The 26,766-nt window shown below is 33.6% G+C and overlaps 1 protein-coding gene across 20 annotated transcripts; it reads right to left on the bottom strand.

Annotated features, from left to right (window-relative positions):
- Window positions 1–519: 519 nt before the first annotated feature.
- LOC116111844 (probable disease resistance protein At4g27220) lies at window positions 520–16,716 on the bottom strand. Of its 20 annotated transcripts, none has more exons than XM_031398012.1 (23): window positions 16,656–16,716; window positions 13,403–16,102; window positions 12,399–13,298; window positions 11,810–12,081; window positions 10,452–11,198; window positions 9,979–10,090; window positions 9,237–9,364; window positions 9,079–9,153; window positions 8,536–8,806; window positions 8,269–8,343; window positions 8,077–8,150; window positions 7,239–7,290; window positions 6,715–6,758; window positions 6,255–6,403; window positions 6,107–6,180; window positions 4,937–5,010; window positions 4,672–4,818; window positions 3,920–3,978; window positions 3,583–3,714; window positions 3,303–3,491; window positions 3,041–3,092; window positions 1,536–1,625; window positions 520–1,439 (listed from the first exon to the last, which is right to left on the bottom strand). In XM_031398012.1, the coding sequence occupies exons 2-3, from the start codon at window positions 16,067–16,069 to the stop codon at window positions 12,669–12,671; spliced, it is 3,297 nt and encodes a 1,098-aa protein (XP_031253872.1). In that variant the 5' UTR covers window positions 16,070–16,102; window positions 16,656–16,716; the 3' UTR covers window positions 520–1,439; window positions 1,536–1,625; window positions 3,041–3,092; window positions 3,303–3,491; window positions 3,583–3,714; window positions 3,920–3,978; window positions 4,672–4,818; window positions 4,937–5,010; window positions 6,107–6,180; window positions 6,255–6,403; window positions 6,715–6,758; window positions 7,239–7,290; window positions 8,077–8,150; window positions 8,269–8,343; window positions 8,536–8,806; window positions 9,079–9,153; window positions 9,237–9,364; window positions 9,979–10,090; window positions 10,452–11,198; window positions 11,810–12,081; window positions 12,399–12,668. The 20 variants fall into 20 exon arrangements, with proteins under 20 accessions (XP_031253872.1, XP_031253855.1, XP_031253854.1 ...); XM_031397995.1 differs by lacking the exon at window positions 16,656–16,716 and adding an exon at window positions 9,533–9,628 and having other exon boundaries at window positions 13,403–16,186; XM_031397994.1 differs by lacking the exon at window positions 16,656–16,716 and having other exon boundaries at window positions 520–1,093; window positions 1,307–1,439; window positions 13,403–16,186.
- Between the last annotated feature and the right edge of the window lie 10,050 nt (window positions 16,717–26,766).

Below are 26,766 nucleotides of genomic sequence, written 5' to 3'. Positions count from 1 at the left end.
TCACTTGTCTCCCACGATATTTATCCTAAAATTAACCAACAATAATTAACATTATAAAATACATAACTTGAAAAAAATATGCTTCATTTTTTTTTATTTCTTGTGCTGTACGTTCTAAAATTTAAATACATGTTACCCAATTCCTTTAAAAAAAAAAAAAAAAATTGTAAAGGCAGAACTTGATGGTTTATGAAAGACAAAGAATTGATTTTTGCGAAGAGGTTTTATCTCACCCCCTAAGAGATAATGAAGTCTCATTCGGCCCCAATGTCTTACCCAGAATTGGGTTTCAGGGGGTTTTTCCTATACTTTCTCAAAACTTGGGGGTGAATGAACTTTCTCATCTCTCAAGGGGCAACGAAAAAAAACCCATATGATAAAATGTCCAAATGTAAAAACTCTTAAAAGGTTTACACCAATAGTATAATAATAACAACAATATAAAAAAGACAAATTTATGAAGTGTTTCGACGGATATGTATGCATCAAGATGAATGAAAAGTTACATTTTTATGTCCAATGAGGCGGGCTTTGTCATTAGCCTGTGTTTTCACAAGAAGTTTAGGGATGATTAATAACTTACAATTGCAATATAAACATAATAGTAATATAGACAACTCTTCAAGAGAGGTGAGATTTTGATAAACCCTAATGAGATAGATGTTTCAGGTTCTGAAATCTAAAAATTATTGATTTAATTAAAGAGGCAGGCAGCTTCATTCTCCTCTTATCCCAAATACGCATAAAATTTTAACACTTTTCTACCAAGAGGGTCTTAGAGATGAAGGAAATTCGCCTTTGACAATGAACATCAGATTAAGTACTGATTGCGTGAAATTTTGTGTTTCAACACCTCATGTAAGGATGTCAGGCATTACATTTGCTACTTTCATCTTTGTTGAGGATGGAGAGAAAACCATCTGAAAGAGAAATAAGATTTGGAAGCTCTGCCATTTATAGCTCTTTAAGGGTGGTGAAGCTATGGAAATCCTGTTGTGGCCTCATATGACAATTCTGTACGGGAGAAGTAGAGCAACAATCCACCAAACACAACCTACCGGATTATAAGAATACTATGATAGCTGCTCAGTGGCTAAAGAATTTAGGCGATTGTTAGAATGGAAAACAGTTAAAAATTCTAACGTAGTAAATGAAAAATTCGCTGCAGAAAAAGGCACAAAAGAAACAAGACTTTCAAAGAACAAAATATTATGAGCAACATCAGTAACATGAAATATTAGCTCATCTTCTGCACAAAACTACAAACAATGCTAATAGGTTTGCGAATAGGTTTGTGAATCATAACCTTTGAAAGGCTTCAACAGAATTTCACAACATTCCCATGACTCTGCAGCAGCCAAAATCTCAACATTTGAAATTTTCGATAACCACTCAAAAAGTTTCTGAAAGCAACAGCAGAAACCTTCAATATATTGCAACTGTAGGAGGCCAACAATAAATCACAACATTTGGTGAGACAAATCCAACAAATCTTCAATAACGACACAACAATTATATATGCTGATTTCTCTTACCAAAATAACTTTTAAAGTCCAACTCTGCAAAATAACTCCAGGAATTCATCATTCAAATCGTGATCTATTTCAGATTAGAAGAACAGCTACCTGTCCATCATAAACAAAAAACCAACTGGAATATTTAATAAAAAGTAGATAGCTGCTCGGTTTCCAAAGAGTTAAACTTGATAAAATTGAAATAGACTTTTTCTGCAGTATGGTGGGCCCTGTTATGAAACAGAGGCCAACACCAGAATAACTTTAAAACTGCAATATGCAAATCCATAAGATATTATCAAAATAAATGTTTAGTTTCAAGGAGTGTTTAACAACATTTTGATATATCAACACTGAGAATTTGATGAGAACACCAGTCCAAACACAACAGTATATTGTAATAAAAACTCAGAAACACACTCTGTCACTGCAACCACTGATTTATATATATAGAGAATTAAAATAAATGAACTCTGCAAGCAGCAGGTGATAGCAACAATGGCAAAAATGATAACAAAGCGATAACAAAGATAAAAAGATTGCTAGCACTTCGAGGGTCTAGCACCTCCCAACATTTCCCTGGTTTTTCCTCCCCTTTTTACAGCTAGCTACTGCTCTCTTTATATATAACTGAATTCACACTTTCTGCACTCCCTTACGTGGAGATACCCCTTAACTAATTCTAATCTGAATTCCCCTTGCTGCCCTTGTCCACTGAAATGACCAGGTTGCCCTTTTTCTTCTTCTTTTTGTACACTTTGGTTATAGGAGGCGTATCAGAATTCATATTACATACATAGTTTAGACTGTTCAGTTGGCTCAGCCCAAGTTATTAACAATTTAACACTAAATTTATTTTGTAAAAATCTAACTAGCCCATTAGAATGAAGTGAGGTACCAGACTAATTCAACCTTTATTCATTTCTAAGATCTAAGAGAGTTCATTCTTCCTCCTCTGTATTCTTCATTATAGACTACTGTCTTTCACCTTAAACATATAATCAACAATACTCAAGGAATTTACATACATTACAAAACAAAGAAAGCAACCAACTTACAAGTTAAATTCTGTGTTCAGTGTTTGCCAACATTCTCATATTTTGTTGCACCTGATCGACTCTATTCTTAAATTCTTGCCATAATTTTATGTGAATAGTAATATCCTAACTTTCTTAAATCTTTTTTTCATTAAGCAACGAAAGTCAAATAAAATTCCTTCTGATTCTACCACATTTCTTGCTTCAATTTATCTTAGACACTAAACTAAAAAATTAAAATTACCCAGAGTAGAAACCTAAAAACTTTTCATCTGTGCATTATAGCCTTTGGAGTCAATCATGTAATACCTAGAGTAGAAACCTAAAATCTATTATTCTTAAAATATTGTTTTGAACACGATATTGAATCAGTTCTTGGTTTAAGAAATGCAAAATCTCATTTTTCATTTTCATTTCAAGAAATAATTTTTCAAAATGAACTGGATGAAAAGAAAAAAATCATGAAAGTACCTTGCATTTCAAACTTACCAATTGTTACTTTGCTTATGCCCCAATTTATTAGGACATTGTCTGGAGATTGCTGCAGTTAAATTAAAAACACGATGTTAAAACCAAACAAATTTCATACCATGCCAGAAACAAAAAAATTGATGGAACCAATCTTGGATTCCCACGTGCTAGAAATTAAATTGTGATTGTCAAAATATGATATATGTTATACCTTAAATTATATCTTTATCACTTTGAAAAAAATCCAGAATCAAATGGTTCATGAGTAAGGTTAACTCACCAGTAAAATGCTCTAGAGTAAAGTAACCTATGAGCAAAGGTAACTCTTGCTCATGGAGGAGAGTATTACTATACGAGTAGAGTGTAACTCTAGGAGCACAATCAAGTTACTTAGATATGTCATGGCCATGATAGTCCAAGGGAAAGTCATGAGTCGATAGAGTACAAGCGTGTCCTCAGCAAATAAAATCTAGTGCATTAAAGAGAAAATCCTCATTAGATCATGAATCAAGAAAAAAGAGTACATAATAGGATTCTGAATGATATTTTGGATTCCTTACCTAATGGATACCATATCAAAGGTGACTAGCAATCTCCTCTGAAGACCACACTCAAAGGACAACAGAGATTTCTCTACGATGAGATTACCAAGCTCTATGTGATGGTTTACAATGGAAGCATATGTTCTCACACTACATTGAAAAACTACCATCAACAATATATTTGTACAGTTGTGTAAAACGAAATTACACATCAAAATTTCACGAGATATCTAAATAGTCAGAAATGTAGATATAAATCTCAACCGCTAATGAGTAGTTGAACAATAGAATTTCTCAAATTAGGTAGTATAATTGAATTTGCCAAAAGAACGATAGAACATAAGAGCATACTTACATCAATAAAGCCCCAAAGCAGCACATGAAGCATCATGCTTGATGGAGCCAACCCAAAACCTTAAGAGTAGCACAATCAACAAAAGCAAAACCATGGAGAGCCAAATCATTAGTCAGCCTATAGTTCCCATGAAAAAAACAATATAATGCAACAAACTTAAAATACAATGAATTTTCTAGATTCTAAATAGCTAGGATCGTTATGAGATCGACCTTGAAAATTCCAGTGATTTATGTTTAAGAAACTGGTTTATGGGAGTCAGATATTAATTGGAGAATGAGACAAAAGAGAGAAAATTAATATTATAGAATAAGGACAACCAAGGCCAGCTAAAATCGCATTATCTAGGCAAGTAGGTCTTAGCTTCATTAAGCATTCAAAGGATTTAACTCCATTAACATTAATAAAGCTAAAATTAGATTTCACCAATAAACATTTATAATATTATTGACAAAAGTGAAACTCAGCCAAATGCTCTTGCCAGAAAAAAAAAAAAAAAAAAAAATTTGCCAACTCTTCATAAGCATCAGAAGCTAGACTACACAAGCTCAAAAGAAAAACTCAAGCTCAGTAAAATTCATCATCATTTCTCATTTTCACGGACTGCCTTGCAATTTGATAGGTAATAGGATTAAATTAACCATTTATTTATTTATCTATTTTACTTCTGTTATTATCCTCATCAGATTAATGACCATAAAATAGCATGTACTAGCTATGATAAAACTGATAATTGTATATGTTAAGATCACCTTGAATTTCTTTAGGAAGCAACATGACACTTAAAAGATCACTTCAAAATCAACTCCCGCTAATGCAAAAATACCTTGGGGCTCAGATCTGCTTAAGTAACTTTAAAGCGTCCCTTGTGTTGGACACTGCTCCTGATGTATCCTCTGCTGCATAAACGGATGCAACAAAGTAATACAAGATTCATCATAAAGTATGAAGCAAGTAAAAATGCCTTTAATTTAGATAGTAAGAAATTATAAAGCAAATAAATCACAACAGAAATACCTGAAAGTTACTTGCATCTGTCCTGTTGTGATACAAGAATGAGCCATTATAGTTCCCCTCGGAGTATTTTTTGGCTGTAGAGAATCCCCTCAAAATAATTTCAATAGACCAAACTTATTTAGTAAACATAGTCAAAGCTTTTCACTCGTGTATGGAAAGAAAAAAAAGGTATAATGTAAAAAAAAAAAAAAAAAAAAAAAAAAAAAAACCCAACTAATCAGTGTATACTTTTGTTTAGACATCACAATAGCAGGTAGGCTTTTGATATAAAGAAGACATTTTGATGTGGTGTATCATGTGTCACCACCAAAAACCATATCTTGTTCTAATGTTAATATTTCTGTCCTGGAATTTTTAAGCTGGCATTTCGTGCAACATAGGTTCAAAGCAACCCAATAATATTTTGTCCCAAGTTTACATCATGCTTTCCACTGGGTCAAAAATTGAAGGCGGCATGGGTCAAAGAGCTTAAAGTGTCTCAGTAAAACTATATTATGTATCCATAAAAAGAAGAGTGAGTTGCACAACTCACATGAGCAAATTTACAGAGCACATTCACAAATAAAGATGTGACACATGGAAAAACACTGAAAGACTAATTCCTTATGAATCATTGAATCTAAGAATTGCATTATTCAAGAACAAGCAGCCAATATTTTTTAGGAGGTTTTACTCTAATTTTCGAGAACAATTATCTAAAGAAGCTAAATAATATATCTAAGAATTCTGATCAATTTGGAAAAAACTTGCAGAATGTGATGACATGGTAAAAAGCTAGTTTTCCCGGAATTCCCACTCTCACTCCTTCCACTTTCTTGGTTTTAAAAGAAAATGACCAAGGATTGCTTGAACCCTCATCATCCTCACCAATATCAAAATAACCTCTACATCAATAAAGGGAAAAAATAATTACAGGGAAGAAAATGCTTTCTTTTTTTCTAATTTGCATTTGTATTACACAAATGCATAAGAATAGTAATGATTAGAAAAGAACAAGAATGAAGTGGGGAAAAAAAGTTTCTTAAGTCAGCATCTGTTTTTCCATTCAACTCAATTTTACAAACAAATTCAAACTGAAAATTTCTGGAAAATAAATTCCGCTACCCTGGAAGACACTTATGATATTGATGAAGCTGTTAGCAATGAAGATGAGACAGAAATTATCCTTACTTAAGTGCTTGCAATGATTTGATAGGAAATGAAGCAAATGAACTCTCCAAATCATGAAGATTGTTGAAGCCATCCTAAAACAAGCAAAAGGAAAATGAGGAAATCTGATGACAATTTAAGGCAAAAAAAACAATCTAGAAATTACTACCTCCTGACTTGGAGACACTTGAATGGTTAGACCTCTGTGGGGATAGACTTCCTGCTGGAACCCCAAACCCAAAACAATCTTAGCTGTCTCTTTGCCTTCCGCTTCCATTTGGATCTTGTCCATTTGCTGTATATCATCATCCTGAATATCTAGGCAACACAGTGCTTTTAATATTGTCAAAACAAGAACGCAAGTTTTACATCAATGAAACAGTAAGGAAATAAAATAAAAAGAAATTATACGAACAAAACAGAATATTATGATTATTAAGAACTCAACGGGGCCCTACCCCTCGAATCAGACAAAGAAATAAGTGATAGGCCCCGTCAAGTTCTTACGCTTTCATGTCTATAACGAAATTCATCCGATTACTACAAGGACGAACCCAATCCGGAATATGAACCATAAAAGAAAATGCCTATTAAACCGATCACAAGAATTGACAACTGAAACTACTTACTCAAGGCTGGAATTGCAGGCACTTATTCTTCTTAGGCACTCTTGCTGCAAGGTAAACAGATTTCGAGATCAAGATAACATAATTTTTTCCAAATAATTTTTCAACAATTGAACTTAATAAAGAATATCCAAAAAGGATCTTGCATTTCAAAGTTGCTTAGCAATAGTTAGTTTGCATATGCCCTTTATTAGGAGTGTTCGAGATGCTGCAATACATTAAAAACATGAAATCCAAACCAAAAATTTCATACCATGTATGTCAGGAAAAAAAAAAATTGATCGCACCAATCTAGATTTAGTGAGTAAAAATTAAATTGTGATCGTCAAATATAAATATATAGATATATATATATATATAGTTGTGTAAAATGAAATTACAGATCAAAATTTCAAGAGATATATATCTAAATAGTCAAAAATATAGATATAAATCTCACCTGCTAATGCGTAAATGAATGGTAGAATTTGTCAAATTTAACAGTAAAGTTGAATTTGTTAAAAGAATAATAGAACAGAAAAGCATACTTTGCATCAATAAAGCCCCTAGGCAGCAAATGAAGCATCATCCTTGATGGACCTAACCCAGAACATTAGAGCAGCATAGTCAACAAAAGCAAAACCATGGGCAACACACTTAAAATGCAATGAATTTTCTGACCACTAAATGCCTAGTTTATTCGGAGATCAACCATGACAATTCCAGTGATTTATGTTTAAGAAAATGGTTCATGGGAGTAAGTTATTAATTCGAGAATGAGACAAGAGAGAAAATTAACATTATAGAAGAAGAACAACCAAGGCCAAGTTGGTGACTTTATTTTAGCTTATTCTTAAGAGATGATTCAATTAAAATTAATACAGCTAAAATTAGATTTTATCAATAACATTTATAGTTTGCTAAAATATATATCACACTATGATCTTAATAGATAATATCACAAAATAAAGATATTTTAGCCAAAAGTGAAACTCAACCAAATGCTCTTGCCACAAAATAAAAAAAAATAATAATAATAAATTTGCCAACTCCTCAAAAGCATCAGAAGGATAACTAAAGAGTAGAATACTCTTGCGAACCCCATAATATCCATTCAGTAAAATTAACCATCATTCTTATTGTCATGGACTGCCTTGCGATTTTATAGGTGATAGGGTAAAATTAGCCATTTATTGCTTCTTCTTTTTTTCTTCTGTTATTATCCTAATTAAAGACCATTAAAATAACATGTACATAACTAATAATCATATGTATTAAGACCTTGAATTTCTTTAGAAAGCAACACGACACTAATGGATCACTTCAATATCAACTAACGTATAAGTCGTCTTGAACTTAGATTACAGCCCGCTACTGCAAATATACCTCGGGGCTCAGATCGGCTTAAGGAACTTTAACATGTCCCTTGTGTTGGACCATTGCTCCTGATGTATCCTCTGCTGCTTAACCAGATGCAACACAGTAATAGAAGATTAATTATAAAGTATAAAGCAAGTAATAATGCCTCTAATTTAGATAGAAAGAAATTATAAAGCAAATAAATCACAACAGAAATACCTGAAAATTATTTGCCTTTCTCCTCCGGCAATATAACAATGGGCCACTATAGTTCCACTTGGATTATTTTTTTGGCTGTAGAGAATCAGAACATGTCAAAATTTAATATTCAGGTAAATTGAGAAAAAAGCTATATAGCATATATTGAACAGTATTATAGCTAATTTTTTATAATTCATATTTACAACCTATTGGATTTAAAAAAAAAAAAAAAAAAAAAAAAAGCACGATAAGAGAAAATATAACTACAATTACAATCAAGATTACCTGTACCCTTCACATGTAACTTTCTTAAGAGAAAAAGCATTAATGAGCATTAATGAGCATTAGTGAACCACTCAAAAACCTTTTATCCTCAGAAATGGCATGACATGGAGAGATAGTTTTCCCTGAATTCTCACCATCACTCCTTCCAGTTTCTTGGTCCAAGGCCCCTGCTAAGTCTTTGTAAGAAACTGTTGCTCAAGATTTAATTGAGCAGTAACCTTCTAACTAGGACTAGTTGTACCCTCATCATCCTCAGCAATATCAAAACTATCTGCATCAATAAAGGGAAAAAATAATTACAGGTTTTCTCATTTGCACTATATTTCACAAATGCATAACAATATTAATGATTAGAAAATATCAAAAATGAATAGCGGAATAAAAGTTTCTTTAGTCAGCATTTGTTTTTCCATTCCACTCAATTCACAAACAATTTCAAACGGAAAACTTCTCGAAAATACATTTCACGACCCTGGAAGACAGTTAATGATATTGATGAAGTCGTTAGCAACTGAAGAAGGGAAAGAAATATTTAATCATTACTTAAGTGCTTGCAAATGGTTTGACAGGAAATGAAGCAAGTGAACTCTCCAAATCATGAAGCTTGTTGAAGCCATCCTGAAATAAACAAAAGGACAATGAGGAAATTTGAAGAAACTTAAGGCAAAAAAAAAAAATCTAAAAAATACTTTAGCTCATACCTGAGCAGCACTAGAATGGTTAGCCCTCCCTGGGGATAGCCTTCCTGCTGGAACCCCAACACAACCATAGCTGTCTTGTTGCCTCCCACTCCCATTTGGATCTTGTTCCTTTGTTGATTATCATCATCCTGAATATGCAGGCAACAAAGTGCTTTTGATATAGTCAAAAGAAATAAATCAAACTGATAACATTAATTTGGTTATCACACTTTATCAAGGAAAATAAAATAAAGTAAAAGTAGGCGTCCATGTCTTACACTAGAATTGAAAAATAAAATAAAAGCCATATTCCTTACCTGTGATGGCTGCTATTTATCCCCATTCAAAGCCTTATTCTATACAACTAGATCTGCCTCCTTTTGTTATAAATAAAATGAAATTGATGATCGATTCTGTATTGGAGTACAAAGAAATAATTTTGTTTTATTAAATAATTTCAATTCATGTCTTAATTATATGAATTTAATTAAAAAATCTTCCATGTAACATTATGTTGAACAAAATGCATCTCTTTCAAACATTTTATCAAACAACTCTGCAACATCACTTAACTTGATCAATCAAAAACATTTACAGGTCTTATATACAAAAATATCAAACATCAAACTGAAGCTTCAGATAATATAATTATCAAAATCACAACTAAACGAAGTTTGAGTCCTAAAACAAAAATACCAAATCACGATTATAGCCTTCACTCTTAAAATCTAGTTCAAAAGTCGAGCAGAATGATTTTGCTTACCTGCCGCTTGTGACGGAGAGTGCTAGAATCAGTGACGCCGGTGAAGGTGGTTCTGTGGCTTGTGACATCGTTAGCTAGAAAGACCAGTGCCGCTTGAGCTGGCTTCTTGTGACTGTAGCAGTGAAGAGTTGAAGAAGATGAAATGTGGCGGCTTTTAGCGTGATAAAGATAAAGGATTGGTTTTATTTAATTTAACCCATATTTATTAAGGGGGATTGGAATTTAATTATAATATATTATACAGATAAATATTTATAAAATAAGTTTTTAATTAATATATATTTATACTATTATCAATATCAATTCAACAGTGTTTATAATTTAGTCTAATTATACATCAAATATGAAATAGTATTATAAATTATACAATCATATCTTATCTGCTCCACTTTAATAGTAGTAAAGACATGTATACTAATATTAATAGCACAGGTGGTAAAGAAAATAAGAAGATTTTGTGAGTAAGTACGTACCATCTCTCTAAATATTTGTTGGATGGTGGAATTCAGATCATCCTTCCAAACATATTTCTTAGGCATTTGTTCTCTTTGCACCTTGTTTAAATTTGGTGTGCTTAAACTTCCTTGAGTAAAGATCTTCAATTTTGGACATTCACTCACAGTTACTTGTTCCAAGCATGGGAATTTGAAGGCACAAGTTGTTGAGCAAAAGCATGCGAGGCTTGATAAATCAAGAAGCTGCAAAGTTTTCAATTGGCAAAAAACAATCCCTTCTTCTATCTCGTCAAATTCACCCACTATTACTTCTCTCAATAACTCGCATTTATTTATTGTCATTTTTGTAAGTTGGAAAAGAGATTTGACAGTTGAGCATGTAAGTATGTTTACCAATCCATTGCAATCCCATACATCTAGAGTTGTAAGATTTGTAAAAGATACTGAGGACGTCCATAAATGTGTCAAATCATGACATCTCCATATTCTCAAGTCTCTAAGATGCGGAAGAAATGGATGCACTTGAGAATCTTCTTTTGTTGCGTCTCTTTCATGTAGGCATAGCTTTTTGGACCTACTATCACATAGAGCAAGGATTTCCAAACTGTATAACCTTTTGAGGAAGCCATAGAAAAAGGGAATTGATTCATCATTTAATTCACCCAGCTGAAGTTCTTTTAGTCTGCAGAATCCCTCCAATGGTCTTTTAGTTTGCAGTCTAAAGGCATCGACATTTAAATACAATGATTCCAAATTGGGCATGACCTGTAAGTCAAAATGGATGAACAAGCAAGAAGGTTTTAATGAGCATATGGTAAACACATATAATAAGATTTTTACATACGATATCAATGTCATGTTATTGACCAAAAAGAAGTCAGTTCTTTTGATTAATTTTTAACAAACAGAACTACGTGACCAAATTTTTTTGATTTACAAACAAAAAAAAAAAAAAAAAAAAAAAAACTAATTGTATTAGGAAGAGACAAATTTGAAAAAGGAACTTGTATTCAGTACAAAATCAGTCAAATTTTTAACTTCCCCAATTAATTAAATTAATTATATGTTTTAAATAAATATACTTTAAACAATAAAAAATACGTAAGTTAACAAAAATGAAATTCTTAATTCACAAAAATCAATATATCTAATCAATGAAACAAGACCAACCACTTAGTTTACTGCCATTCGATTTGAAAAGGGAAAAAACTTCAGTTGGTGACTATCTTTTACAGGCAAGTATGCAACACAAAATACATATATCACCTCAATTGTAAGATAATTAGTAGCAATGCCACAGAATTGGTATCATGAACATGTCATATTAATCTAAATGATTATGTTACATTTTATAAAAAGTATAGATAAATTCATACCTTTCCAGACAAATCAAGGGAAGGGGCCCCTTCTACTTCTTCATTAGCAACAATTTCCTCCAACTCACAAGAATATATACTCAACTTTTTAAGTTTCACTAGACCAGTAGCTGTGGAAACTGGAAATAGACTTTTCAAACTCCAACACTTCTCAACATGTAATGATTCTAGATTGTGAAAGGTAAGAAGTCCTTGACTATTATTAGCTGGAACAATAGTCATTAATTTTTCACAAAATTCAATTGTCACTTCTTTTAGTTTGCCAAAGGAATCTGCAAGGAGTTGGTTGTGCCATATCAAGTGTAAGTTATGCAGGTGTGAGAGAAACAGCTTCTCTAAGCTTGGAAAAACAACCCACAATAAACATCTCGAGGTAAGCTTTCCAAAATATATTGTAAATAATAATTTTAATGTTATTAAATTCAACAAAAAGATTTTGTCTTCTTAAAAACCACTAAAAAAAAAGTATATTATTTTCAACTATGCATGATAATTGAATTTCTAATAACTGTGGATGATGATAGTAACATAGATTATTATAAAGATAATAAAATTAAAACAGTGATGAAAGAGTTTCAATCATACAAACCTTTTCACTAAGAAGGGGCACAATATGGTCAGATTGGTGCTTTATATCAGCAAAAACAAATGTCTCAATCTGTGGACACTTGGCCACTGTAATAGCTTTCAAGGCAGGACATTCCAAAGTATTCATTTCTGAATAGAAGCTTGTCAAGTTAGGCAACGACTCAAGAATAATGGAGTTCAATTGGGGTACCATAATTTTCTCAATGTCTGCTTCCTTTTCTTCTTCTTTCGAGATAATTTCTTCTATCGAAGCACAGTTTGTTACTTTTATCTATTTCAGTTGAGCAAGACCCAAAATGATAGATGGAGTAAATATATGTCTCAAGCTACAACAATTGTGAACTTCAAAGGATTTCAAGTTGTTGAAGTCCACAACTTCTTGATGACTTTTCTTCAATGTATGTCTATCAGCATTTAGCTGTCGTTCCATATTGAACACTTCTTTCAGTGAATCACAACTTCTTATTTCCAATGTTTCAAGATTTGGAAAACTCATATCAATTATCTTCAAATTAGAGCAACTCTCAATGTGAAGTTCATTCAAGGTGGGGAATTCAATTGAATTTCTGGTGCCAAATCTTGTGAGTTTTGGAAGACTTGCAAGCTTTAGGTGGAATAGTTTTGGAAAACTCATCTCAATTATCTTATCTTCTCCTTCTAACCCTTCTGAGTCAAATATTAATGCTTCCATCGACTTACAGTAGCATATCACAAGCTTTTGAAGTTGCACAAGACATTTGACCATAGAGGATAAAAAGATATACTTCAAACTATTACACTCCCCCACATATAAGCTTTTTAAGCATTGCATATAGGAAGACATTGGTTGAGGTTGATCAACCCATATGTTCTCAATATTAATTGAGGATATTTTCAAGTTCTCCAATCTTGGCAACACAACCTGCATAAACAAATCTCATTCCATAAATAACGTAGAAACTAATAAAAGAACACATAATTTTACAGTAAAATAAAATAAAACGGAAAAGAAAAGGCAAAACATACCTTCAAGCCAAAACTTATGAACTGCGGCAAGCATTGTAGTACTAGGGAATGCAATTGCGTAAACTCAATCTCACTGTTCCTTTCGTTTTCATCGACATGGTCTTCGCTTTCTTTACCAAAAATCTCCTTTAACTTCTCGCAATAAGTTACTTTGATTTTTTGTATCTGTGAGATGTTTCCAGCCATGGAGGAAGAGAAAAGATACCTTAACCTATTACAATTTTTTACTTTTAAGATTCTTAATTTGCTGAAAGACTTTGCACCGACTAGGCCGCAACATATCTTCTCCATATTACTTAGATTAACAAGAAACAATGATTCTAAGATTGGAAAGCCATGATTAGAAGGAACGCACCCTATTGAGTTGACAATATACAAAACTTCAGAACTACTTTGTACAGAGAGATGCTTTAATTGTGGGAAACCTTCTCTGTCAAGTTCCCAAAGTATATCCTTAACACCATCTAGTTGATCTAGATATAGATATTTAGCTTTCTCCACCAAAATTTCAACCCCATATGTCAAATGAAGACTTCCATTGACCTTGAGTCTCAATGTTCTCGAGGGTTCATATTCATAAGCCCACTCCCATGCATCTCCAATATGTACTGTATACTTTTCTAAATTCTCAGGGATAAAGTCCCGCTGTATAAGCTGCAAATTCGGGATATGTATGCATAAAGTGTTCAATTGAGACAATCTCTTCAACTCAGCAAGACTAGCGTTATTCCGTCCTTCAACCTCCCATCGCTCAAAGCTATTATATATACGTAGCTCTTCTAATCGAGACAAGTTGGCTATGACATTTGGTGTGATTACTTTAAGCTTTGGACAATCGGTCAGTTGTAATAACTTTAGCTGCGTCAATTGTCTAAAACTTTCAGGCAATTGTTCGAATTCACAATTTAGAAAAGCAAGAATCTCTAAATTCCTTAGCTCTCCTATCATTGTTATATCTCCTAAAGTGCAATTCCCCAGACGCAACATTTGAAGGTTTGTTAGGCAAAGAAAGGATGAGGGTAGTGGTAATAAATGAGCTTCATCCAAATCTAGAACTTTGAGTTCCTTCATGCCTTCAAAAAAGTGGTTTGGGATTTGTAGAAAATGATCTTCTTTAAGATACGAAGTAAATAACTCAAGGTTTGGAAAGTTTACCCTTTCAGGAAGCCCATCAATGTCTATCCCAGGCAGAATAATTGCAACCGAATCTTTGTACTTTCCCTTCGCCAACACTTCTTTAAACCCATTAGCATTTGGAATACTAAGCCAACGTTTCTCTTTGGCAATTGATGCAACAACAAGATGAATGACGTCATGCATTTTGACCTTCTCGTTATTGTTGCCTTTCAACAACAAACACGAATCTGCGAGATAATCAATCAGCGACTTGACTCTATTCCTCCCGTCGTTAATCGTATGAACATCTTGAAACAAGCCCAACCCCATACCATATCCCAGCAAGTACATCATGGGTACATCATGACCCGCCACAACAAGCAGAGCACAAAGTAGAAGCAATGATTTTGCTTCTTCACTGTTCAACAATTCATAACTCAATTCAATAGTTGAGTATAAAGTGTTATCCATTTCTGGAACACATCTTGTATTAGAATTTTCTAACTGACGTAACGCATCCCTCCAGACAGAATCACTCTTACCTTTCAAAGCCTTTGCAATTATTGTAATTGCAAGTGGTAAACCTGCACATTTTTCAATTATTTCAGCTGCTATATCACTTTTATCTGTTAAATCACCAGCAATGTTCCCAAACCAATTTCTTGCATCATCATCACCCAAAGGCTCAACAAATACATTCCTATGAGTATTCATTTGTTTTAATACAACTTGTGTTCTAGCTGTTAACAATATTGTGCATCGCTCTTGCTCATTGTTGCTTTCTTTCTTGTCTTGCTGGATGCTACCTTTATCATCATAGCCAAAAGGAATCCCAACAACCTTCAAGTCAAGCTTCTTCCAGATATTATCTACAATTACAATGATTCTCTTGGCTTTCTTCAACCTATAACGTAATTGATCAGCTCTTCCAGATAGACTCTCCTGGTCTCTAAGTACCATGCCCAATTGACCAGCAATGTCAGCTTGAATTTGTTTAAGATTCGGATTTTGTTTTACCTCAGCAAAGACCACCACATCAAATAAATTATCTTCCTTTGCTTTCCAAGCAACTGTTCTGACCAGTGTGGTTTTGCCCACACCACCCATCCCGTACACTCCAATCATGTTAACAGTAGAATCCTTCAATGCCTCCATGATATCGTTGAAATTGGACTCTCTGGAGTGAAAGTGCTCGTACCCCTCACCGACAAATATGGATTCCGTCCTCTGTAGAATAACGTGGTGGGAAACTCCACTGAATTTTCCTTTTTCAAAGAGCTTGGCTCCATCCTCTGCCACCTGCTCTGCATCCTTGCTGAGCCTGTATCGTTTCATCAAATCAGGACACAGCCCTTTGAAACAACGCCTCTTTGCTATATCTTCATCATCAACGAGCTTTACTTCACGTTCCATGAAACCTTCCACGCCCCTCAGCCAGTCTTTGACTTCATTGTAAATCTCTTCCCCTTGTCTTTCAGCAACATCAACATCTGCTTCCACATCTTGTTTTCGAATTTTGACCTTCTCAACTTGTTCCTTTGCCTTCTCCATATACTTCTGGTACTTGAACACATAGGAAATCTTCTGACAAATGAAATCATACATAGTTTCTGTTACTTGTTCTGCAGCTTTGGAACCAGCAGCAGTAGCTATTTCAGCCATTATTTTTTTTTTTTTCTTTTCTTTTTGCTTTAAATAAGGAAAGCCACTGACAAACGTTACTTTAGGAGGACAAGAAAAAAGAAATACTGAAAAAAGAGATACACTAGAAATGTTTATGAGATCAAAAAAATTCTAAAACTAATGTTTTTTTTTTTTTAAAAAAAAAGGCAGATACGAGAAATATGGGGAATAATATCAAAAAAAAGATTAAGAGAAGTTGAAAACAATGTTTGATACTGAATGTAAAGCAAAGCTAGTAATATGACAGAAAATTAATAATATTGAAAACACAGCAGAAACTAATGTGTTTATGAGAAAAAGCTCGATGAACAAAATTTTTTTTTTTTTTTTTTTTTTTGGTTTGAATATAGTAATGGATACTGGATACAAAGCAAGGCTAATAAAATGACAGAAAATTAATAATAGTTAAAGAGTACTCAACGGAATTGGCTTTTGAAGTTTAAGGAAATGGCACCTCAATCGCTATGTTTTGTAAGAGCTGTGTTCAAGACCAGAGTGCTATGTTTGCTTTTCTTCTGGGTGAGTTAGGACCAACAAAGATTGGAAGAAATGATATATTCAACACTCAAAACTATTTTTCTCCACTCTCTTCTGCCAAATATTTATTTAAAAAAAAAAAAAAAAAAAAAGCAAGTCAAAAAGAAGGTGGCAATGCCGACAATTCACTTTGAAAGAAATGGAATGCTTTCAAAATAGTCAAAAGTAGGCAGACAGTATAATTAGTCCTCTGGAAATGACTTAATACAATTCCCTTTCACCAACTTCATAATTCCGGGTTTCAGAAATTCCAAAACATTTTCATTCTCTTCCACCTCCTCCTTAACATTTTCATTCCAAAACTAATAATAATTGTGGTACTCCTCTTGCATTAAACAGAAAAAATATTATACGAAAAAGATAAACCTTCAAGCATAAGGTATAGTGCATAAGAAAAATAAATAAACTTGTATAATAAAATAACAAATCAAGATAAGGAATAGTAATAATAAAACAAATCTGACTTATGCAAGTCATAAATATTTTGTTTAGAAAAATTATTATTATTTTATAATACATGTCTTGTAAATCAAAGTTTTAAATTGCAATAAAAGAAAGTTCAGTATATAGTTTAGGATGATCACCTAGATATAAATTTACACTGTATATGGTATATTTTGAAATGATAAAAGAATATAGTGAGGCAACAGTGGGGTCAAATATAATTTCTCTTTAATAAAGTTGATTGTAAAAGACAAAGAAAAAAAGGGTTGGGAAAACATATTGTCCCACCTACAAGATTTAGTAAATATTCCGTTCACAAGAAAAAAGAATATAGTGACCATTTACCCTTACTATTGAAATGTCTTTACAAATTCATTGGACCCAACTTAGTAAGATTAAGTTTGTATCCCTACAACTACTAATAAGGGTGAGTCACTATAGGTTTACTTGACCGTTAACTTTAAGACCCTAAATGAATTAGTTGAGATATACGTAAATTAACTGAATATACATATATAAAGTATGAAGTCTCACTAAAAGTTGCATTTGGAGTTAGAAGGACATAATTTTTATTTTCTTTCAAAAATAAATAATTAACAGTGAAAAACTGTTAACTTTAAACATAGATAAGGGTATGAATGTAAGTTTACAATATAAAATTTGTAAGTCAAATAATTTAAAAAAGAATCCATAAAATTGTGAACGTATCAATTAAAAAAATGATAAAAAAGTTAATGCTTCTTAAGAATATAGAAAAACCTTTTAAGAAAATCGAAAAATTAAAAAAGTTAATGCATCCATAAAATTGTGAACGTAGCCAACAACCATGTAGCTAGCCAGCAGCCTTGGCCGTAGCGGGGCCACGATGACCATGGTAGGCCTGACATGTGTAACAAATCCCACATTGAAAGCGTATTGGGGAGGTCTTGGGCTTATAAATTGGGGGGAGTCCCTCCACCTAATAGGTTAGCCTTTTGGGTGTGAAACTCCCAGCCCGTGACAAGTGGTATCAGAGCAGACCCAATCCGTCTTTCGATGTCCCGTCAAGCGCGCACACAGAGGCGTTCACGTGTGATTATGGGTCCACACGAGAGTGAGGTGGATGGGTAGGCAGGGGGCCTCACCTGTGACAAGGGCGTCACAGGATTGGGTGGGGGAAAATATAACAAATCCCACATTGAAAGCGTATTGGGGAGGTCTTGGGCTTATAAATGGGGGGAGTCCTTCTACCTAATAGATTAGTCTTTTGGGTGTGAAACTCCCAGTTCGTGACACATGACATATAGGGCCGCTAAACGAACGAGATCCCAGCGAGCCATATGGCCACTATATGAATTGGTGGCTTGATGCCTCGATAGTTAACTTCTAATCTTTTAATTGTATATTGATTTTTTACTGGTGCTGTTCATTTATGGATTTTCTGTTTTATTTTCATTTTCCTTGCATGGGAAAATGAAGAATATTCATTTATTGGTGTCATTAGCATTTTTGCCGGATTTTAAACTAGAAAAAAAAAAGGGAAAAGGGTCTTAAGAGAGAGAAACATGGGCTCCACAACCAGTAATAAATTATTAAAAAGTAATTATTGAGGGAATCTCCCCTTACCTTCTCAGTACTTTATTACAGCTAGACCCCACAGCCTGCCCTCACTTTTTACAAAAGTCATCTGCCTCTCTAAGACAAGACAACTCATCTTGCAATTAATAGTGAGGTTCACGGCTTTACGGGGGTTCAGGGAATAAGTTAACCTTTGGTATAAAACCTATAACACTGTTTTTGTGTACTTCAAATATATATTATTTCATGTTTTATAATTATTGAATTTGTATATACGGTGGTCAATTAATTCTTTTAAATTGTGTTAAATACCATGTTTTTTAAAATCGCTTCTTAATTAGTTGTAGTAATAATGCCTTAATTATTATTTGAAATTAAGGGATTGAACAAGGAAAAGTATTATAGAGAGGTAAGCAATATAGAAGAAAAATAATTAATCCATAAGTGTTGCAATTACATGTATAAAGTGAAAAATAATTTTAATATTTATTTAAGAAAACTAGTTAATAATATCTAACCCTCTTTTAGCGCAAAACACAAAAAATATGGTAAATACAAATCTTCGGTATCATTAATGGTATGGTGTTTCCAACTATAATCAAAATCAGAATAAAAATCGTTTTATCTTGCAAAAATGAAAAAGTACATCAAAAATTGAATTTGTGCCTCAAACGCATTTTTTTTAACCGAAAAAACCTGATCAAGCAGGCATCAAAATCGATTTAATAAGCAAATAGGTTTTAATGTCCACTCATCAACAACTTCCAAAAGGTTATAATTAATTCTAATAAACTTTTCATCTTTGCATTATAGCTCCTTTGGAGCCAATCAAGTAAGACCGAGAGTAGGAACCTAAAAAGTTTTATTCTCAAGAAATTGTTTTAAACACGTCAATTCTTGGATTTATTTTTGAAGAGCTATAAAATATTATTTGCAGAAGTAAAATATATTCAAGAAAAACAGCGCTGAACAAAGCAAATAAATTATGCAGAAGTAAAAACTAATAAAATAATTAACAAAAACTTGGGAAAAAGACATTTCAACAAAACTTAAAATTGCAAAGGCTATCAAAATGATAAAGCAGTTTGAAAAAAGATTAATGACAACAGGAAATTAGGCATGTTTCGTACATTCTTTGAAATATGATATTCTAAATAAGATATAATATAATTAAATCAAATAAGATAGGATTAGAATGTGTTTGACATATTTTTAGAAAATATTTAGATTATTTTGAACCTCCTATATTTATTAATTTAGCAAAACACTCCCCACAATAAAATTTATAAATTAACAAAAACACATCCACCCATCCAATTTGATCTTTTTCGGCTAGATCCATCATGCATCTGGCCGTAGATCTGACCATTTTCTGCCAGATCTATGGTGAATTTGGCAAAAAACGGTTAGATCAAAGCATGATCGATCAAATTAAGCTAATCGTGTATTGTTCTAACATCAGCGGCTGACGAGTGACAACCGACAATGGTTGCTGACATGCGACAATGACTTAAGTATGTGAAAATATTTTTGTTAATTTATAAACTTTAATTATGAAAGATAATTGTTAAATATTTGAGTTGAATAAAATAAGATTGGATTTTGAAATCAATAATCAATATTAAAACAAACTATTTTTTACTAGTAGGATAAGATAATATAATAAAGTTTAAAAAATTAAACAAATTGGTAAGATACTACCGGGTTGAGGTTCAGAAGGAGCCAAACGGAAAAGATATTGATTGCTGTGAATGATGATTCGATGAAGCATGAGAAGCTGACAAAGACTTGAACAGTATTACATGTAAATCACAGTCGTCGATTAGTTTTCATAATCCGGTAGTGTTTCAGCGAATTTCCAAGGCTATGTTTGGCTTAGTATTTTTATCTATATTCTGGATCCTATTCTCCAAATAATGTTTGGCACATTATTTCAGAAATATTACCTTATTTTTTTAATTACTTTTAGACCCCATAAGGTTATTAATTTCACTAAATACCCCCTGAAAAAAGTTTAAAAATTAACAAAAACACCCCATGAACCCAACTTGTCAGATTTCGGTAACCACCGTCGGTGATAGCCGGAATCTGTACAACGGCCTAACTTTCGACCAGAAATGGCCGGAAGTTCACCAATGTGGCCTTTTCCGGCCAAAGCCACCACGGATCAGGCCGGAAAATGCTAGATCTGGCCTTCAGCGACGGCCAAAGAAATGGCCGTCGTTGACCGAAAACGACAGCCACATCTTTGGCAGTCGTTTGGCCTTTTCCGGCCATCGACGTCTATAACAGACCGTAGATCTGGCCGGAAAATGCCATAACGACGTGTTACGGCACAGATCCGACCGGTCTGTGTTGTAACAAAATTTTTCGGCCAGATTCCGACGGTGGTGGCCGGAATCTGGCACTGCAAGTGGTGGGAGTGTTTTTGTCATTTTATCTGTTAGGGTCTTTAATTAAATTAGTAAACCTAATGGTTTTTACACAAATTTTTAAAATTTACCTCGTAATACTCTCCTATCCAATAATCCAATACTATCCCCAAAATTTTATCCAAAATACTAAATCAAACGCACCCCAAGTCTTCATTCCAGATTTTCAGCTCCTTTGTTGAAGCGTGGGCTTTGATGCCTATCTTGTCAATGTTATATTTTCATCCATTATTTTTAATTTGAGAAGTGTTAGTATTACAAAGATAAATATAAAAAAAGTATATAAAAAAGAGACATATAAAAATAATTGTTATTCTTGATCTTTATGATTTCTCCCTCTTTTTTTTTTCTTTTTTTCGTTTTTTTTTTGGTTTTTTTATTTTGTATAAGTCTTTGTAAGGGTAATATTTTTCTTTCAATTTTATTAAAGGATTAGAAAGACATGTATACCCTTTAGCAGTTAATTTTCAACAAATTATTTTACGAAACAATATCCTCAGACTTTAGGGAGGAAAATGTAAATGTGTCAACTTTATTAAAGAAATAATTAGAAAGCACACTTATTAAACGTAGCATTTTTGGGAACTTGTTTGTTTGTGTTTACTCATACTTATGATTTCTAATTCTAACGGTAATTTTTAAATATGAAATAATTACTTATATGATTATATTTAAATTAAAAAATAACTTAATTCTAATTGTCTTTGTAAATAAGATTATTTAATATAAATTGTAGTCAATTTTACTCTTTTTTTTTTTTCCTCTTTTTCTCTTCTCCTACGGTGGGTCAACACTATCGGTTATTTAACTGTAATAAAATTATTACTTCCTCCGTTTTTTTTTTTTTTTTAATTAACGTTTAAAGGTTATGTGTACTTTTTAATAGAGAGAGAGAGGAGATGTGGTTCTAGAAAAGGTAAAACAGAGGAGATGAGGATCACGTAGATACAGAAAGAGAGAGAAGAACTGTGGGTAAAGAAAAAGTAGAAGAGAAAAGACATGAACAATTGGACATGGGCAAGCGTCGAGAAAGAGAGAGGATTTAATTGGTCTAACATCTTTTATTTTATAAAAAAATAACTTTAAAATATTAAAAAGTAATTATAGTGGGAACCTCCCCTCAGCTTCCCAAGGCTTTAATATAGATAGACCCCACAACCTGCCCTCACTTTTACAAAAGTCATCTGCCTCACTGCCCTAAGACAAGACGACGACAAGACAATTCATCTATCCTAGTATAATAAGCATAGGTTTATGGCTTTATGTAACTTATCTACAATCTACCTCCCTTCTCTTTGTCATGAATCTCACGTAAAAAGAGGGGGTTTTGGGTTTATAAGGGGGAATCCTCCGCCTAATAAGTTTTAACCTTCGGTTATAAAACTTCCAAACCGTGACACCCTAGTATAATTACTTGTGAGGTTTATGCAACTCATTTACCTTTAATGTGGGTGCACTTTCAATTCTGTCACGGAGAATTAATTAATAGAATTGAATATGACACATTGAAGATACCAATAACATTGTTTTTGTGTACTTCAAATATATATTATCTCGTGTTTTATAATTATTGAATTTATATATATGGTAGTCGATTAATTAAGTTACTGATTAATTCTTTTAAGTTGTGTTAATTACCATATTTTTTAAAATTGCTTCTTAATTAGTTGTTGTAATAATGCTTCAATTATTATTTGAAATCAAGGGATTGGATGAGGAAAAGTCTCATAAAGAGGTGTACAATATGGAAGAAAAATAATTAATTCATATGTGTTGCAATTACATGTATAAAGTATTACCGGAAGAATTAAAATGATTTGAGATAATAAAATTTTCATTTAACAAAAACAATTAATTTGAAACAACCTGTTGAGGTTCAGAAACAAAGCAAAGCTGCTGAAGGCTGAAGGAAGGAACCAAACGCGAAGTTCTTTGACAGCTGAGCATGATGTATGATGTAAGAATGAGAAGCTGATGTCGACTTGAACAGTATTTCATGTAAATCACAGCCGTCGAATAGTTTTCATCTAGTCCGATTGTTTCAGTCAATTCCCGAGACTTCATTTCAGTGCCTTTATTCAAGTGTGGACCCCGATGTCACGTCAATGTCACATTTCCATCCATTGATTTAGTCGGCTTTCAATTGGCCGACTTATGCATACCCAAGATTTGTCGAAACGACAAGTTGGTAACTAAAAGGTTTTGAAACGATAAATAGGTACCTTTCGTCATGTTCTGTTAGTGATTTTCATTAGATAATAGTGAAAAGACTAAAATGCCCTTAAAAGTTTAATTTTTAGTTTTTCTATAAATTTAAAAATTTCTAAAAAACCCCATAGGTTTGCTAATTTGACTAAACACCTCAATATATAAAAATTTTATAAAATAACAAAAACACCCCTACCTCCGCAGTGCCAGATTCCGGCCGCCACCGCCGGAATCTGGCCGGAAAATTGCGTTACGACACAGACCCATCGGATCTGTGTCGTAACGAGTAGATCTTTCATTTTCCGGCAAGATCTGTGGCTGATCTGGCCGGAAAAGGACAGATCTACGGCCAGATCTGGCCGTTGAGACCGGAAACTTGCCGGAAAATTGTGTTACGACACAGGCCCACCGGATCTGTGTCGTAACACGTCGATTTGGCATTTTCCGGCCAGATCCGTGGAGGATCTGGCCGGAAAAGGCCAGATCTGGCCGTCGAGGCCGAAAAAGGCCAGATCGGTGTGTTACGACACAGATCCGACTGTTCTGTGTCGTAACACAATTTTTTGGCCAGATTCCGGCGGTGGTGGCCGGAATCTGGCACTGTGGGTGGCGGGGGTGTTTTTGTTATTTTATAAAATTTTTATATATTGGGGTATTTAGTCAAATTAGCAAACCTAGGGGGTTTTTTAGAAATTTTTAAATTTATAAAAAACTAAAAATTAAACTTTCAAGGGCATTTTAGTCTTTTCACTATTATCTAACGAAAATCACTAACAGAACATGACGGAAGGTACCTATTTGTCGTTTCAAAACCTTTTGGGTACCGACTTGTCGTTTCGATAAACATTGGGTATGTATATGTCGTTCTCCCCTTTCAATTTTAAGAAAGGGTTAGAAAGACATATACACCCTTTAGCAGTTAGTTTGCATTTTTCAACAAAATATTTTATTACTAGTCTTTGAAACAATGTCGTCAGACTTTAGGGACAAAAATGTAAATATCTCAACTTTATTAAAGAAATAATTAGAAAGCACACTTAAACAATTCCATTAATTAAAAAGTTAAAAGAATTTATTTTGATAAAAATAATTAAGTAAAATACAAATAAACTTTATTTTACTCTAATTTTCGATTACAAGTAATTGCCAGAAATGTTATCCTTAGTTAATTATATATTACCCATCCAATTTGATGAAATAATCCTTTGGGGTGTGTTTGGTTAAGAGTTATGTGAGATTACTTTATAATGTCATCTCATGTTTAGTTAACCAATAATATAAGATTTCGATAATCTTTTAAAATTAACAGTAATCACTGTTAGTTATATAGATGGTAATCTAAATGCCAACATTTTTTTAGGTATTGTGAGATTACTAAGTAATCTTATTTTTGTTATAATTTTACCCATAACTATTAAAAGTTTTGGACAAGAATGCCCTTATTTTGGAAACAATTTACAAGAATATTTATAGACTATTTTAACCTTGTACACAACTTTTGGACAAGAATGCCCCTATATTGAAAACAATTTATGAGAATGTCGAACATGGCCACCACCACCCGCCTCCTACTACCAGCCTCTAGCCACCACAACTGATAGGCGGACGTCACCAAAACGCGCACGATTAGTCGGATCTGGCCAGAAACAGCCAGATGACAATGGATTTGGGTGGAAACGGTCAGATCTATTATGGTCATTAACAGCAAGATCTCTAGCCATCATTGAAGGCCAGATTTTTGCTGTTAACAACGACCAAAGATCTGGTCGTAGATTTGGTAGTTAATTTAGCTAAACACCTCCTACAATAAAAGTTTTAAAATGAACCAAAATACCTTCACCTACCCATTAAATGCCGACAGTCGACCACCACCACAGGACGATGGTTTAAATTCATTAGAATAACACACAATCGGTTGGATCTGGTAGATAGTGTGCTGACCTGGCCACATCTACCATAGATCTTGCTAGAAACGGCCAAATCTACAGTAAAAAATCTGATCGTTAATGATAGGACGACCATATGTGGCTATATCTGGTCATCAATGGCTAGATCTTTGGTCGTAGATCTGACTTTTTTAACTAGAAAATGTCATATCGGTGTACGATCGATCACATCCAGCTGGTCGTGTACTATTCTAATAGATTTTGATCATCTTTTGGTAGTAGTGACTAGATGTCAAAAATATATGAATAGATAGAAGTATTTTTGTTAATTTATAAACTTTCATTGTTGAAGAGTTTTAATTAAATTAACAAACTTAAGAGAAAAAAAAAATTTTGTATGCGTTTGGTTTAATATTTTTATCCCTATTCTGGATCCTATTCTTCAAATAGCGTTTGGTACAATATTCTAAAAATATTACCCTATTTTTTTTAATTACATTTTAACCCCATAAGGTTATTAATTTCACTAAATACCCCCTGAAAAAAAAGTTTAAAAATTAACAAAAACACCCCCATTAACCCAACTTGTCAGATTCCGGCAACCACCGTCGGTGATAGCCGGAATCTGTACAACGGCCTAACTTCCGACCAGAAATGGCCGGAAGTTCACCGCTGTGGCCTTTTCCGGCCAGATCCACCACGGATCTGGCCGGAAAAGGCCAGATCTGGCCGTCAGCGACGGCCAAAGAACTGGCCGTCGTTGACCGAAAACGACGGCCACATCTTTGGCCGTCGTTTGGCCTTTTCCGGCAAACGACCGCCATAACAAACCGTAGATCTGGCCTTTTCCGGCCAGATCCACCACGGATCTGGCCGGAAAAGGCCAGATCTGGCCGTCAGCGACGGCCAAAGAACTGGCCGTCGTTGACCGAAAACGACGGCCACATCTTTGGCCGTCGTTTGGCCTTTTCCGGCAAACGACCGCCATAACAAACCGTAGATCTGGCCTTTTCCGGCCAGATCCACTATGGATCTAGCCGGAAAAGGCCATAACGACGTGTTACGGCACAGATCCGACAAGTCTGTGCCGTAACGAAATTTTTCGGCCAGATTCCGGCGGTGGTGGCTGGAATCTGACAGTGCAGGTGGTGGGGGTGTTTTTGTCATTTTACATGTTAGGGTCTTTAGTTAAATTAGTAAACCTAAGAGCTTTTTTATAAATTTTTAAAATTTACCTCGTAATACTCCTATATCCAATAACCCAATACTATCCCTAAAATCCTATCCAAAATACTAAACCAAACGCACCAATATTTTGAATTGAATTAAACTTTTTGAGAATATTAAAAAGGTAAGATTGTATTTTGAAAAGAACTAAGTTAGGATAAACATGAACACATGAAACCATGAAGAAGAAAATACAAACATTCATTTAATTCTGTCGGCCAGTTGTCCACTTTTGACTAATCAAACAGAAAATTAAATGAAATGAGGACAAAAA

Source organism: Pistacia vera, unplaced genomic scaffold (assembly GCF_008641045.1).
Source record: "Pistacia vera cultivar Batoury unplaced genomic scaffold, PisVer_v2 Contig650, whole genome shotgun sequence".
Lineage (NCBI taxonomy): Eukaryota > Viridiplantae > Streptophyta > Magnoliopsida > Sapindales > Anacardiaceae > Pistacia > Pistacia vera.
This window is presented reverse-complemented; position numbering and strand designations above follow the sequence as displayed.